The 13590-nt window shown below is 52.5% G+C and overlaps 1 protein-coding gene across 1 annotated transcript in view; it reads left to right on the forward strand.

Moving 5' to 3' along the window:
* LOC309561681 (microtubule-associated serine/threonine-protein kinase 2-like) overlaps window positions 1-13590 on the forward strand; it is a gene marked incomplete at its 3' end in the record, with an annotated part of 123737 nt that overhangs the window by 30717 nt on the left and 79430 nt on the right. The window contains exon 2 of the mRNA XM_082265669.1: window positions 5616-5763. Coding sequence (XP_082121795.1) covers window positions 5616-5763 — 148 coding nt within the window. The remainder of the gene's footprint in view (window positions 1-5615; window positions 5764-13590) is intronic.

Consider the following 13590-nt stretch of genomic DNA (forward strand, 5'->3'; position numbering starts at 1 on the left):
ATACATAAGTTTCACACATATACAGTGGGTACGGAAAGTATTCAGACCCCCTTAAATTTTTCACTCTTTGTTATATTGCAGCCATTTGCGTTCATTCTTCTTCCTCATGAATGTACACATAGCACCCCATACTGACAGAAAAACACAGAATTGTTGACATTGTTGCCGATTTATTAAAAAAGAAAAACTGAAATATCACAAGGTCCTAAGTATTCAGACCCTTTGCTGTGACACTCATATATTTAACTCAGGTGCTTTCCATTTCTTCTGATCATCCTTGAGATGGTTCTACACCTTCATTTGAGTCCAGCTGTGTTTGATTATACTGATTGGACTTGATTAGGAAAGCCACACACCTGTCTATATAAGACCTTCCAGATCACAATGCATGTCAGAGCAAATGAGAATCATGAGGTCAAAGGAACTGCCTGAAGAGCTCAGAGACAGAATTGTGGCAAGGCACAGATCTGGCCAAGGTTACAAAAAGATTTCTGCTGCACTTAAGGTTCCTAAGAGCACAGTGGCCTCCATAATCCTCAAATGGAAGACGTTTGGGACGACCAGAACCCTTCCTAGAGCTGGCCGTCCGGCCAAACTGAGCTATCGGGGGAGAAGAGCCTTGGTGAGAGAGGTAAAGAAGAACCCAAAGATCACTGTGGCTGAGCTCCAGAGATGCAGTCAGGAGATGGGAGAAAGTTGTAGAAAGTCAACCATCACTGCAGCCCTCCACCAGTCGGGGCTTTATGGCAGAGTGGCCCGACAGAAGCCTCTCCTCAGTGTAAGACACATGAAAGCCCGCATGGAGTTTGCTAAAAAACACCTGAAGGACTCCAAGATGGTGAAAAATAAGATTCTCTGGTCTGATGAGACCAAAATATAACTTTTTGGCCTTAATTCTAAGCGGTATGTGTGGAGAAAACCAGGCACTGCTCATCACCTGTCCAATACAGTCCCAACAGTGAAGCATGGTGGTGGCAGCATCATGCTGTGGGGGTGTTTTTCAGCTGCAGGGACAGGACGACTGGTTGCAATCGAGGGAAAGATGAATGCGGCCAAGTACAGGGATATCCTGGACAAAAACCTTCTCCAGAGTGCTCTGGACCTCAGACTGGGCCGAAGGTTTACCTTCCAACAAGACAATGACCCTAAGCACACAGCTAAAATAACGAAGGAGTGGCTTCACAACAACTCCGTGACTGTTCTTGAATGGCCCAGCCAGAGCCCTGACTTAAAGCGGAGTTCCACCCTGGATTTGTTTTTTGTTTTTTTAATACCCCCGGGACAGTCAGGGCTAGTGCATTCCACAATGGCTAGCCTCTGATCTGTCCCGGGTTGCACTTACCTGCAAGACGAAATACTTACCTTGCAAACGTCTTGTCCAGCGCTGCCATCTCAGATGTGGGCAGCTTGAAGCCAGCGCGTCCTTTTCGGCGTCTTCTTCCGCCTTCTGTGGTCCCACGATGCTCTGCGCCGGCCCCGACGTCACTTCCGGGTCGCGCGCGTCACCCCTCCACAGCTTCTGGGCATGCCCAGAAGCTGTTTAGAAGGGGATGACGCGCGCGACCCGGAACTGACGTCGGGGCCGGTGCAGGCGCAATGATTCCTGGGAGCGATGACGTTCAGCTCCCAGGAATCATTGCAGAGCCAGGAAGTGACGACGGGCCGCGGCCGAGGAAGGAGGAAGAAGGAAGTAAGGTAAGTATATTTTGTTCGCTACGAGGTAAGTAAAAAAAAAAAAAATATGCGATTATCCATTTCTTTTTCAGGTGACCCGGAGCGAGAAGATGGAGGTAAGTATAAAAATAGGGTGGAACTCCACTTTAAACCCAATTGAGCATCTCTGGAGAGACCTAAAAATGGCTGTCCACCAACGTTTACCATCCAACCTGACAGAACTGGAGAGGATCTGCAAGGAGGAATGGCAGAGGATCCCCAAATCCAGGTGTGAAAGACTTGTTGCATCTTTCCCAAAAAGACTCCTGGCTGTATTAGATCAAAAGGGGGCTTCTACTAAATACTGAGCAAAGGGTCTGAATACTTAGGACCATGTGATATTTCAGTTTTTCTTTTTTAATAAATCTGCAACAATGTCAACAATTCTGTGTTTTTCTGTCAGTATGGGGTGCTATGTGTACATTCATGAGGAAGAAGAATGAACTTAAATGATTTTAGCAAATGGCTGCAATATAACAGAGTGAAAAATTTAAGGGGGTCTGAATACTTTCCATACCCACTGTATGTGAATGGTGTTGGCACCACACATGTGAGGTATCCCCACGAACGTTAGAGTGAGGGCAATAATTCCAGCACTACACCTACTCTGTAGGTAACCTGTAAAGGCGTTTAAAGCTTTTTCTATGGATATTTTTAAGTACGGTAGTTTGTCACCATTCCACGAGTGTGCGCCGTTTTAAAGCGTGATATGTTGGATATCTATTTACTCAGTGTAACATCTTTCATATTTTACAAATTTGGGGTATATATTGTGTGTGTGTTTTCTTTTTTTTGTTTTTATTATTCATTAAAATGTATTTTTTCCCCAAAAAAATAGTTTAGAAAACTTCTGCGCAAGTACCGTGTGACAATAAAAAATTGCAAGCATCGCCATTTTATTCTATGGGGTCTCTATCGGGTTGCACACGTATTGGCTGCTGGACTTGTTTTCCTCTTGTAGGTTAGATAAAGGTTGGTCTCTGATAGCAGCTAAGCTGCTGAGACAATGACTTGTATTTATTGTAGGAGGTCAGAAGTCTCTCTATATACTTGTCCTGGGTGAGAAGGATTTGACGGAAGCTTAGGTCAGCAGGTTGTTTAGTGAGTTGTATTGCCTTTGGCAGCAGACACATTGCACGGGTGAAAGCTGGGCGTTGTCACTAATCTGCCGCGCTGTCACTGCATGATTCATTCATTGCATCACATCCGAAGTCCTGTATATATAATAATAGTAAATATTGACTTCCAGTGTGTGCAATCATTGAGAACCGGCTCCGCAGTCATTACTGAATGTTCTCCTCGTTCCTGGCTGGGTGGACAGTTACAGTTGCCAAGAAGCCCAGTCCAGGGTCCATGGGGTGCAGGATAGGAGGTGGTGGGGTGCTTTTATCTGTATTGGTGACCTGACTCCTGAGACTTCTCCAACCCTGGAGAGAAGAACATGGAGCCTGCAGGCTATTGGCCTATATAGGTCTGCAAAGTGCACCCATAATGCATCTGTGTGCCCACAGCCGCCAACTGACTTCATAGCTTCAGATCTCCTCTTCAGTCTGCCCTCAATGTGCTCTGAGAATATCGCTGTGTGGTCTGTATAGAATGGCCCGGCTGGAGACAAAGCTGTGTGGTCTGTATAGAATGGCCCGGCTGGAGACAAAGCTGTGTGGTCTGTATAGAATGGCCGGGCTGGAGACCTTTCAGCAGGTGTGTGCAGCCTATGAGGGGCTCCAGAGAAAGGGTTACATGAAGTCAGATATGCCACGTACCAATCGGGAAAACTGGGGTCCAAAATGATTACAGGCTGAAGGGGGGGCAGCTCCGTCGGTGGGGGCGGCTCTCTCGATGGGTTGGGGGGTATGGCCCTCTCTCTCGGTGGGCTCGGGGGGGCGATGACCCTCTCTCTTGGGGGGGGGGGGGGGGGGAGACTGCCTTCCCCCACTCGGTGGGCTCGGGGGGGGGGGGGGGAGAGAGACAGCCCTCTCTCTCGGGGGGTGGAGAGACAGCCCTCCCTCTCGGTGGGCTCGGGGGGGAGACGGGCCTCTCTCTGGGGGGGGGGGCTCTCTCTCGTTGGGCTCGGGGGGGGGGGGTGGGCCTCTCTCTCTCGGTGGGCTCGGGGGGGGGGTGGGCCTCTCTCTCTCGGGCGGGGGGATGGGACGGTCCTCTCTCTCGGTGGGCTCGGGGGGGAAGATGGGCCTCTCGGTGGGCTCGGGGGGGAAGATGGGCCTCTCTCTCGGTGGGCTCGGGGGGGCCCTCTCTCTCGGGGGGGGGGGGGATGACGGTCCTCTCTCTCGGTGGGCTCGAGGGGGATCGGTGGGCTCGGGGGGGGGGGGAGGGGAGGAGAGACAGCCCTCTCTCTCGGTGGGCTCGGGGGGATGGGACGGTCCTCTCTCTCGGTGGGCTCGGGGGGGGGGGGGGCGGATGGACGGCCCTCTCTCTCGGTGGGCCGGGGGGGGAGACGGCCCTCTCGCTTGGGGGGGGGGGGGGCCGCCCTCTCTCGGTGGGCTCGGGGGGAGACGGCCCTCGGCTCATTTCCTCACCTGTCTTTGTACTGGCAGTCTAGTAATACATGACTTGCGGCGCGCTGTGCATGCAGGGTGTGGGGGATTAGAGGATTATTTGGGGTGTGACATTATATAAATGTCAGAGCTGAGCTGTAATTATTCGATGTCAGTGCCTGAGGTCGTCATTCTAGGCATTGCTTACATCTCATTCCGCAGATCCTTCTCACAGATTTTTATTCCCATATTATGGACGACTTCCAGCGTCCATTTACCCTCCTGATTGTCTGTGGTCCATTTCCCATCACTACAGATAACCCTCTCCTAGATTGGGGGGGTCCCTCTCATATACTAAGATTGAAGGTGGGTCCATCTCATATACTAAGATTGGGGGGGTCCCTCTCATATAATAAGATTGGGGGGGGGTCCCTCTCATATAATAAGATTGGGGGGGTCCCTCTCATATAATAAGATTGGGGGGTCCCTCTCATATAATAAGATTGGGGGGTCCCTCTCATATAATAAGATTGGGGGGGTCCCTCTCATATAATAAGATTGGGGGGTCCCTCTTATATAATAAGATTGGGGGGGGTCCCTCTCATATAATAAGATTGGGGGGGTCCCTCTCATATACTAAGATTGGGGGGGTCCCTCTCATATACTAAGATTGGGGGGGTCCCTCTCATATACTAAGATGGGGGGTCCCTCTCGTATACTAAGATTGGGGGGGGTCCCTCTCGTATACTAAGATTGGGGGGGGTCCCTCTCATACTAAGATTGGGGGGGGTCCCTCTCGTATACTAAGATTGGGGGGGGGGTCCCTCTCGTATACTAAGATTGGGGGGGGGTCCCTCTCGTATACTAAGATTGGGGGGGGGGTCCCTCTCGTATACTAAGATTGGGGGGGGGGTCCCTCTCGTATACTAAGATTGGGGGGGGTCCCTCTCGTATACTAAGATTGGGGGGGTCCCTCTCGTATACTAAGATTGGGGAGGGGGGTCCCTCATATGCTAAGATTGGGGAGGGGGGGTCCCTCTCATATACTAAGATTGGTGGGGGTCCCTCTCATATTCTAAGAGATGGGGGTGGGGGGTGGCAGCAGTCCTCTCATAAAATGTTTATCAGATGAAGTGATTCTGTATTTATTTCCAGATTTGATTCATCCACCTGAAGACAGCCGGGAAAATGTAATTTGGTGTATTTTCTGTTATTTTAGATGTTTGATGATCTCCTTGTGTAGTAGCCGGGGTGGAGAACAGAACCTCCTTGTTGAGTGGGGGGTGTGGCAGGGGTGGGGGCCTGGGGGGGTTTAGCAGGTGTGTAGTGGGGGGGGGGGTGTAGTGGGGGGTGTAGGAGATTTAGAATTGTGCCCCTGACATGTCTGACACACAGATTTCTCTGTTGCAGGATAATGTGCCTTCATCCGCTCCGCTGCTCTTCAGAAAGCTCAGCAATCCGGATCTCTTCTCTTCTACGGGAAAGGTGAAACTTCACCGCCAGCTGAGCCAGGATGACTGCAAGCTCCGCAGAGGAAGCCTGACCGGCACACTAGCGGGTGAGTGTTCTCTGTAGGGTGGTTATTTGTATATCTGATCTGTGCTGCGGGGTCTCCCCTCCTTACACATTTGTCATTGAGGGCAGTCAGGCATGTGGCGGCACCCTCCGCTCTGTACAGTTGTGTCATTGAATGGTGGCACCGCTCCGCTCTGTACATCTCCTGCAGAATTCTCCTGTGCAGTTTCTCCAGCTCTTCCTTGTCAGCCGCTTCCCAGTTGTGCCGGTTCCCCGGTGTGCTGTTGTGGGAATTCTCTGGTGCGTCGTTGAGCCGGTTCCCCGGTGTGCTGTTGTGGGAATTCTCTGGTGCGCCGTTGTGCCGGTTCCCCGGTGTTCTGTTGTGGGAATTCTCTGGTGCGTCGTTGTGCCGGTTCTCCGGTGTTCTGTTGTGGGAATTCTCTGGTGCGTCGTTGTGCCGGTTCCCCGGTGTACTGTTGTGGGAATTCTCTGGTGCGTCGTTGTGCCGGTTCTCCGGTGTTCTGTTGTGGGAATTCTCTGGTGCGTCGTTGTGCCGGTTCCCCGGTGTGCTGTTGTGGGAATTCTCTGGTGTGTCGTTGAGCCGGTTCCCCGGTGTGCTGTTGTGGGAATTCTCTGGTGCGTCGTTGTGCCGGTTCCCCGATGTTCTGTTGTGGGAATTCTCTGGTGCGTCGTTGTGCCGGTTCCCCGGTGTGCTGTTGTGGGAATTCTCTGGTGCGTCGTTGTGCCGGTTCCCCGGTGTGCTGTTGTGGGAATTCTCTGGTGCGTCGTTGTGCCGGTTCCCCGGTGTGCTGTTGTGGGAATTCTCTGGTGGGTCGTTGTGCTGTTGTGGGAATTCTCTGGTGGGTCGTTGTGCGGGTTCTTCGGTGTGCTGTTGTGGGAATTCTCTGGTGGCTCGTTGTGCCGGTTCTCCGGTGTGCTGTTGTGGGAATTCTCTGGTGCGTCGTTGTGCCGGTTCCCCGGTGTGCTGTTGTGGGAATTCTCTGGTGGGTCGTTGTGCTGTTGTGGGAATTCTCTGGTGCGTCGTTGTGCCGGTTCCCCGGTGTGCTGTTGTGGGAATTCTCTGGTGTGTCGTTGTGCCGGTTCCCCGGTGTGCTGTTGTGGGAATTCTCTGGTGGGTCGTTGTGCTGTTGTGGGAATTCTCTGGTGGGTCGTTGTGCGGGTTATTCGGTGTGCTGTTGTGGGAATTCTCTGGTGCGTCGTTGTGCCAGTTCTCCGGTGTGCTGTTGTGGGAATTCTCTGGTGCGTCGTTGTGCCGGTTCCCCGGTGTGCTGTTGTGGGAATTCTCTGGTGGGTCGTTGTGCTGTTGTGGGAATTCTCTGGTGGGTCGTTGTGCGGGTTCTTCGGTGTGCTGTTGTGGGAATTCTCTGGTGCGTCGTTGTGCCGGTTCCCCTGTGTGCTGTTGTGGGAATTCTCTGGTGGGTCGTTGTGCCGGTTCTCCGGTGTGCTGTTGTGGGAATTCTCTGGTGCGTCGTTGTGCCGGTTCCCCTGTGTGCTGTTGTGGGAATTCTCTGGTGCGTCGTTGTGCCGGTTCCCCTGTGTGCTGTTGTGGGAATTCTCTGGTGCGTTGTTGTGCCGGTTCTCCGGTGTGCTGTTGTGGGAATTCTCTGGTGCGTCGTTGTGCCGGTTCCCCGGTGTGCTGTTGTGGGAATTCTCTGGTGCGTCTTTGTGCCGGTTCCCCGGTGTGCTGTTGTGGGAATTCTCTGGTGCGTTGTTGTGCCGGTTCCCCGGTGTGCTGTTGTGGGAATTCTCTGGTGTGTCGTTGTGCCGGTTCCCCGGTGTGCTGTTGTGGGAATTCTCTGGTGCGTCGTTGTGCTGGTTCCCCGGTGTGCTGTTGTGGGAATTCTCTGGTGCGTCGTTGTGCCGGTTCCCCGGTGTACTGTTGTGGGAATTCTCTGGTGTGCCGTTGTGACGGTTCTCCGGTGTGCTGTTGTGGGAATTCTCTGGTGGGTCGTTGTGCGGGTTCTTTGGTGTGCTGTTGTGGAAATTCTCTGGTGCGTCGTTGTGCCGGTTCTCCGGTGTGCTGTTGTAGGAATTCTCTTGTGCGTCGTTGTGCCGGTTACCCGGTGTGCTGTTGTGGGAATTCTCTGGTGCGTCGTTGTGCCGGTTCCCCTGTGTGCTGTTGTGGGAATTCTCTGGTGCGTCGTTGTGCCGGTTCTCCGGTGTGCTGTTGTGGGAATTCTCTGGTGCGTCGTTGTGCCGGTTCCCCGGTGTGCTGTTGTGGGAATTTTCTGGTGTGTCGTTGTGCCGGTTCTCCGGTGTTCTGTTTTGGGAATTCTCTGGTGCGTCGTTGTGCCGGTTCTCCGGTGTTCTGTTGTGGGAATTCTCTGGTGCGTCGTTGTGCCGGTTCCCCGGTGTGCTGTTGTGGGAATTCTCTGGTGTGTCGTTGTGCCGGTTCTTCGGTGTTCTGTTGTGGGAATTCTTTGGTGCGCTGTTGTGCCGGTTCCCCGGTGTGCTGTTGTGGGAATTCTCTGGTGCGTCGTTGTGCCGGTTCCCCGGTGTGCTGTTGTGGGAATTTTCTGGTGTGTCGTTGTGCCGGTTCTCCGGTATTCTGTTTTGGGAATTCTCTGGTGCGTCGTTGTGCCGGTTCTCCGGTGTTCTGTTGTGGGAATTCTCTGGTGCGTCGTTGTGCCGGTTCCCCGGTGTGCTGTTGTGGGAATTCTCTGGTGTGTCGTTGTGTCGGTTCTCCGGTGTTCTGTTGTGGGAATTCTTTGGTGCGTCGTTTTGCCGGTTCCCCGGTGTGCTGTTGTGGGAATTCTCTGGTGTGTCGTTGTGCCGGTTCCCCGGTGTGCTGTTGTGGGAATTCTCTGGTGCGTCTTTGTGTCGGTTCCCCGGTGTGCTGTTGTGGGAATTTTCTGGTGTGTCGTTGTGCTGGTTCCCCGGTGTGCTGTTGTGGGAATTCTCTGGTGTGTCGTTGTGCCGGTTCCCCGGTGTGCTGTTGTGGGAATTCTCTGGTGTGTCGTTGTGCCGGTTCCCCGGTGTGCTGTTGTGGGAATTCTCTGGTGCGTCTTTGTGCCGGTTCCCCGGTGTGCTGTTGTGGGAATTCTCTGGTGCGTCGTTGTGCCGGTTCCCCGGTGTGCTGTTGTGGGAATTCTCTGGTGCGTCGTTGTGCCGGTTCTCCGGTGTGCTGTTGTGGGAATTCTCTGGTGCGTCGTTGTGCCGGTTCCCCTGTGTGCTGTTGTGGGAATTCTCTGGTGCGTCGTTTTGCCGGTTCCCCGGTGTGCTGTTGTGGGAATTCTCTGGTGCGTTGTTGTGCCGGTTCCCCGGTGTGCTGTTGTGGGAATTCTCTGGTGTGCCGTTGTGACGGTTCCCTGGTGCGTTGTTGTGCCGGTTCCCCGGTGTGCTGTTGTGGGAATTCTCTGGTGCGTCGTTGTGCCGGTTCTCCGGTGTGCTGTTGTGGGAATTCTCTGGTGTGTCGTTGTGCCGATTCCCCGGTGTGCTGTTGTGGGAATTCTCTTGTGTGTCGTTGTGCCGGTTCTCCGGTGTGCTGTTGTGGGAATTCTCTGGTGTGCCGTTGTGACGGTTCCCTGGGGTGCCGTTGTGCCGGTTCCCCGGTGTGCCGTTACATTGGGGGTGCGTGGAGAGGGAAGATTTGGCATATAATGGGGAATATTCATTGGACATTCATATTCCGCTGATTTCCTGATGTAGTTCTAAGTAACAAAGTTCAGATGGGTTTGTGTTCTCCATGACTGGGGCGGGGGTCTGGTCCCAATTATTGGGGGAGGGGTTCAGGGTGGGAGGGGGCGTGTCCATTGTTGAGGGGTGATTTGGTATTTTATGGAGGACATTAGACTTGTCCAGATGTTCACACCGGATGACTGAACCGGTCCGGACACATATGTGCTTAGCGATGTCTCCCCATGTGGGCGGAGCTTCTCCTGCACACGCTCACATCACGGCTGATTGACTAAAGGAGTGCATAAAAATACATTCCTCCTAATAAATACCGTGAAGCTTTTTTTTCTTTTAATATAATTGCGTGCAAGAAAATCCTCCCCATGCTTCCTCAGAGCACAGACTGGAGAGTGGCCTCGGGAGCTCTCCTGGGGGGCTGCTCCCCCGTCTTAGTGGAAGCAGTTCTCACTGGTGGGTATTGTCATCCATTCTGGGTGTGGTGGGGTTAATCTGGCCCCAGGGTGTTGTCTGCTTTCAATGAGGAAGTTGTCACCCGGCAGACACTGCAACCATAAACCTTATCTGATGGAGGAACCGCGCGCTGCCATCCGGGTGTCAATCATTTACTGACGCGTTTATCTCCCAGTCTACTCGCCATTTATATTGTGGATTTCCCTGATGAGCAAACATGGCGCCGGATTTTCTAATGCAGGGGTCTCCACACTTTGTAAACCAAGGGCCCATTTACTGTCCATCAAACTTTGGGGGGGGGGGGGGCAGACTCTGGCCAGTGGAAATAAACAATGCCCAATTTTTGTATTGGGGGAGGATTAGTGTCCCAACATTGGTGTCAGTGGGAGGAATAGTGTCCCATCATTGGTGTCAGTGGGAGGAATAGTGTCCCATCATTGGTGTCAGTGGGAGGAATAGTGCCCCATCATTGGTGTCAGTGGGAGGAATAGTGTCCCATCACTGGTGTCAGTGGGAGGAATAGTGTCCCATCATTGGGGTCAGTGGGAGGAATAGTGCCCCATCATTGGTGTCAGTGGGAGGAATAGTGCCCCATCATTGGTGTCAGTGGGAGGAATAGTGTCCCATCATTGGTGTCAGTGGGAGGACTAGTGTCCCATCATTGGTGTCAGTGGGAGGAATAGTGTCCCATCACTGGTGTCAGTGTGAGGAATAGTGTCCCATCATTGGTGTCAGTGTGAGGAATAGTGTCCCATCATTGGTGTCAGTGGGAGGAATAGTGTCCCATCATTGGTGTCAGTGAGAGGAATAGTGTCCCATCACTGGTGTCAGTGGGAGGAATTGAGCCCCATCATTGGTGTCAGTGTGAGGAATAGTGTCCCATCATTGGTGTCAGTGTGAGGAATAGTGTCCCATCACTGGTGTCAGTGAGAGGAATAGTGTCCCATCACTGGTGTCAGTGAGAGGAATAGTGTCCCATCACTGGTGTCAGTGTGAGGAATAGTGTCCCATCATTGGTGTCAGTGTGAGGAATAGTGTCCCATCACTGGTGTCAGTGTGAGGAATATTGTCCCATCACTGGTGTCAGTGTGAGGAATAGTGTCCCATCATTGGTGTCAGTGTGAGGAATAGTGTCCCATCATTGGTGTCAGAGGGAGGAATAGTGTCCCATCATTGGTGTCAGAGGGAGGAATAGTGTCCCATCATTGGTGTCAGTGGGAGGAATAGTGCCCCATCATTGGTGTCAGTGGGAGGAATAGTGTCCCATCATCGGTGTCAGTGGGAGGAATAGTGTCCCATCATTGGTGTCAGTGGGAGGAATAGTGTCCCATCATTGGTGTCAGTGGTAGGAATAGTGTCCCATCACTGGTGTCAGTGGGAGGAATAGTGTCCCATCACTGGTGTCAGTGGGAGGAATAGTGCCACATCATTGGTGTCAGTGAGAGGAATAGTGCCCCATCATTGGTGTCAGTGGAAGGAATAGTGCCCCATCATTGGTGTCAGTGGAGGAATAGTGCCCCATCATTGGTGTCAGTGGAGGAATAGTGCCCCATCATTGGTGTCAGTGGAGGAATAGTGTCCCATCATTGGTGTCAGTGGGAGGAATAGTGCCCCATCATTGGTGTCAGTGGGAGGAATAGTGCCCCATCATTGGTGTCAGTGGGAGGAATAGTGCCCCATCATTGGTGTCAGTGGGAGGAATAGTGCCCCATCATTGGTGTCAGTGGGAGGAATAGTGCCCCATCATTGGTGTCAGTGGGAGGAATAGTGCCCCATCATTGGTGTCAGTGGGAGGAATAGTTCCCCATCATTGGTGTCAGTGGAGGAATAGTGCCCCATCATTGGTGTCAGTGGAGGAATAGTGCCCCATCATTGGTGTCAGTGGAGGAATAGTGTCCCATCATTGGTGTCAGTGGGAGGAATAGTGCCCCATCATTGGTGTCAGTGGGAGGAATAGTGCCCCATCATTGGTGTCAGTGGGAGGAATAGTGCCCCATCATTCAGCTTCGGGTGTGGCTGCTGCAAGGTTCTCTGGCTGTGTGTCTGGAGCTGCTCCAGGTGATCTGTTTGAGAGGGGAGTGAGGTGAAATCCCTCCCAGCCCTGCTGGCTCCTTCCTGGGGAGGCCATGCAGGCCAGCGGGGCCTCTCCTGCTGGAGGCTCTCAGCCATCCCCTGGTCGGATGGATGGCACCCCTGCTCCTGGACAAGCCGTGGTTGGTGATCTCTCTGCACCTGGTGAGGATGAAGATGCTGGATCCATTCGGGAGCGAGTGGTGGCCGGGATCAAAGTCCTCAATAAGGAGAGAGACAAGCTCTACAAGCTTAGAGCGGATTTAAAGCGCCTGAGAAAGCAGCGTGAAGGCTTGTTCAGCAAGAACCGCGGATCCATGGATTCAGAGGTCCAATTAGCTAAGGTCCGTGTGGAACATCAGGAAACCATCGTGGCCATGATGGAAGGCAGGGATGGTCCCTTCAGGGAGAAGTTTAGCAACGACCGAAGGTTTGCAAAGATGGAGGTGGAGGAGGAGACCCCATGTTCTGACCCCCTTCCCCCTCAAGGTGAGGTAAGCAGCCCATTGCCATCTCAGGGCTCAGGAGGCATGCTAAAGGTAATCCAGGTAATGGAGTCTCCAGTACAGGGAGATAAGCTGGTGTTTGGTGATGTGGAGGACTTGCCGGATCATGTACCTGATAAGATAAAAGCTATCAAGTCTCAGGTAATAGACAAAACTGTTTTTGTGCCTTTTAGCACCTTGCCTAATAATGAGGTTTTTCCCAGTGACACCCAGGATGATACCCCTGTGCTCAGCAATGCTTTGCCTGCTGAGAAAATGTTACGTTTAAAAAATGACATTTCTGCTCAGGAACTACAAAACCCAGAAGAGCCGATTAACCCTGCTTCTGCTGAGCCCAAAACTGTCTCAGTAATAACTAACCAGGACTCTACAGCGCAGCAGCAGGAAGCATTTGGTACTGCATTAGAAACAGTAACTACACCTAATAACATTGCAGGTGTGGTGGGACCCACCATTGTATGTTTAACTGATAATGCTGCTGATTTAGGCCAAGCTGAAAATAATAATAGAAATGTACCTGATAATGTGACATCAGTGTGGGGTCCTGGCCCTAATAAGCCTACATTTGCACAGGTGGTAAGCTGTGCTCCTGGCAATATCATCAAGCCAGGAATACAATCAAGGAGGAGCTCCGCTTCCAATCGGGGTTTTCCCTTGCAGGCTGCCACTATGAGCACCATTGGATCTGGTCTTGGGTCTATGGCTCCTGCTGGGGGTCCAAGGCGGAACGTAGTCCTCCTTAAATGGGAAGGTGGTGCAGTCCCTGTAGCACGGCGTATGGTTGTGGACCTGATCTTGGATATGGGTTTTGGGGCTAATGACCTATATGCCTTTGATACATGTGGCTGGAAGTCGGGAGTACACGGTTAGTTTCACCAGACCAGAGGGTCTTGACCTGTTCTGGGAACGATATATGGCTTGGTGCAGGTCAAGACCCGAATGGGAAGGTCTGGTGCCAGTGGCAGTTTCCCAAAGGTCAACAGTAAAGAAAATCACTATTATCCTCACAAATGAGAGTGTTCCTGCTCGGGACTTAGAGGTCTGGTTGAGAAATTATGGGGATGTTTTGACCAGGCCAGATAAAATTTATGATGAGCGTGGCATCTGGACCGGGGGTTGGTCGGTAACGGTCAGGTTGGCTAGGGACGGGAATGTTGTCCGTCACCTGCCCTCCTCTGCCTTTATAG

This window comes from Pelophylax lessonae (assembly GCF_965119305.1).
Source record: "Pelophylax lessonae genome assembly, chromosome: 8".
Lineage (NCBI taxonomy): Eukaryota > Metazoa > Chordata > Amphibia > Anura > Ranidae > Pelophylax > Pelophylax lessonae.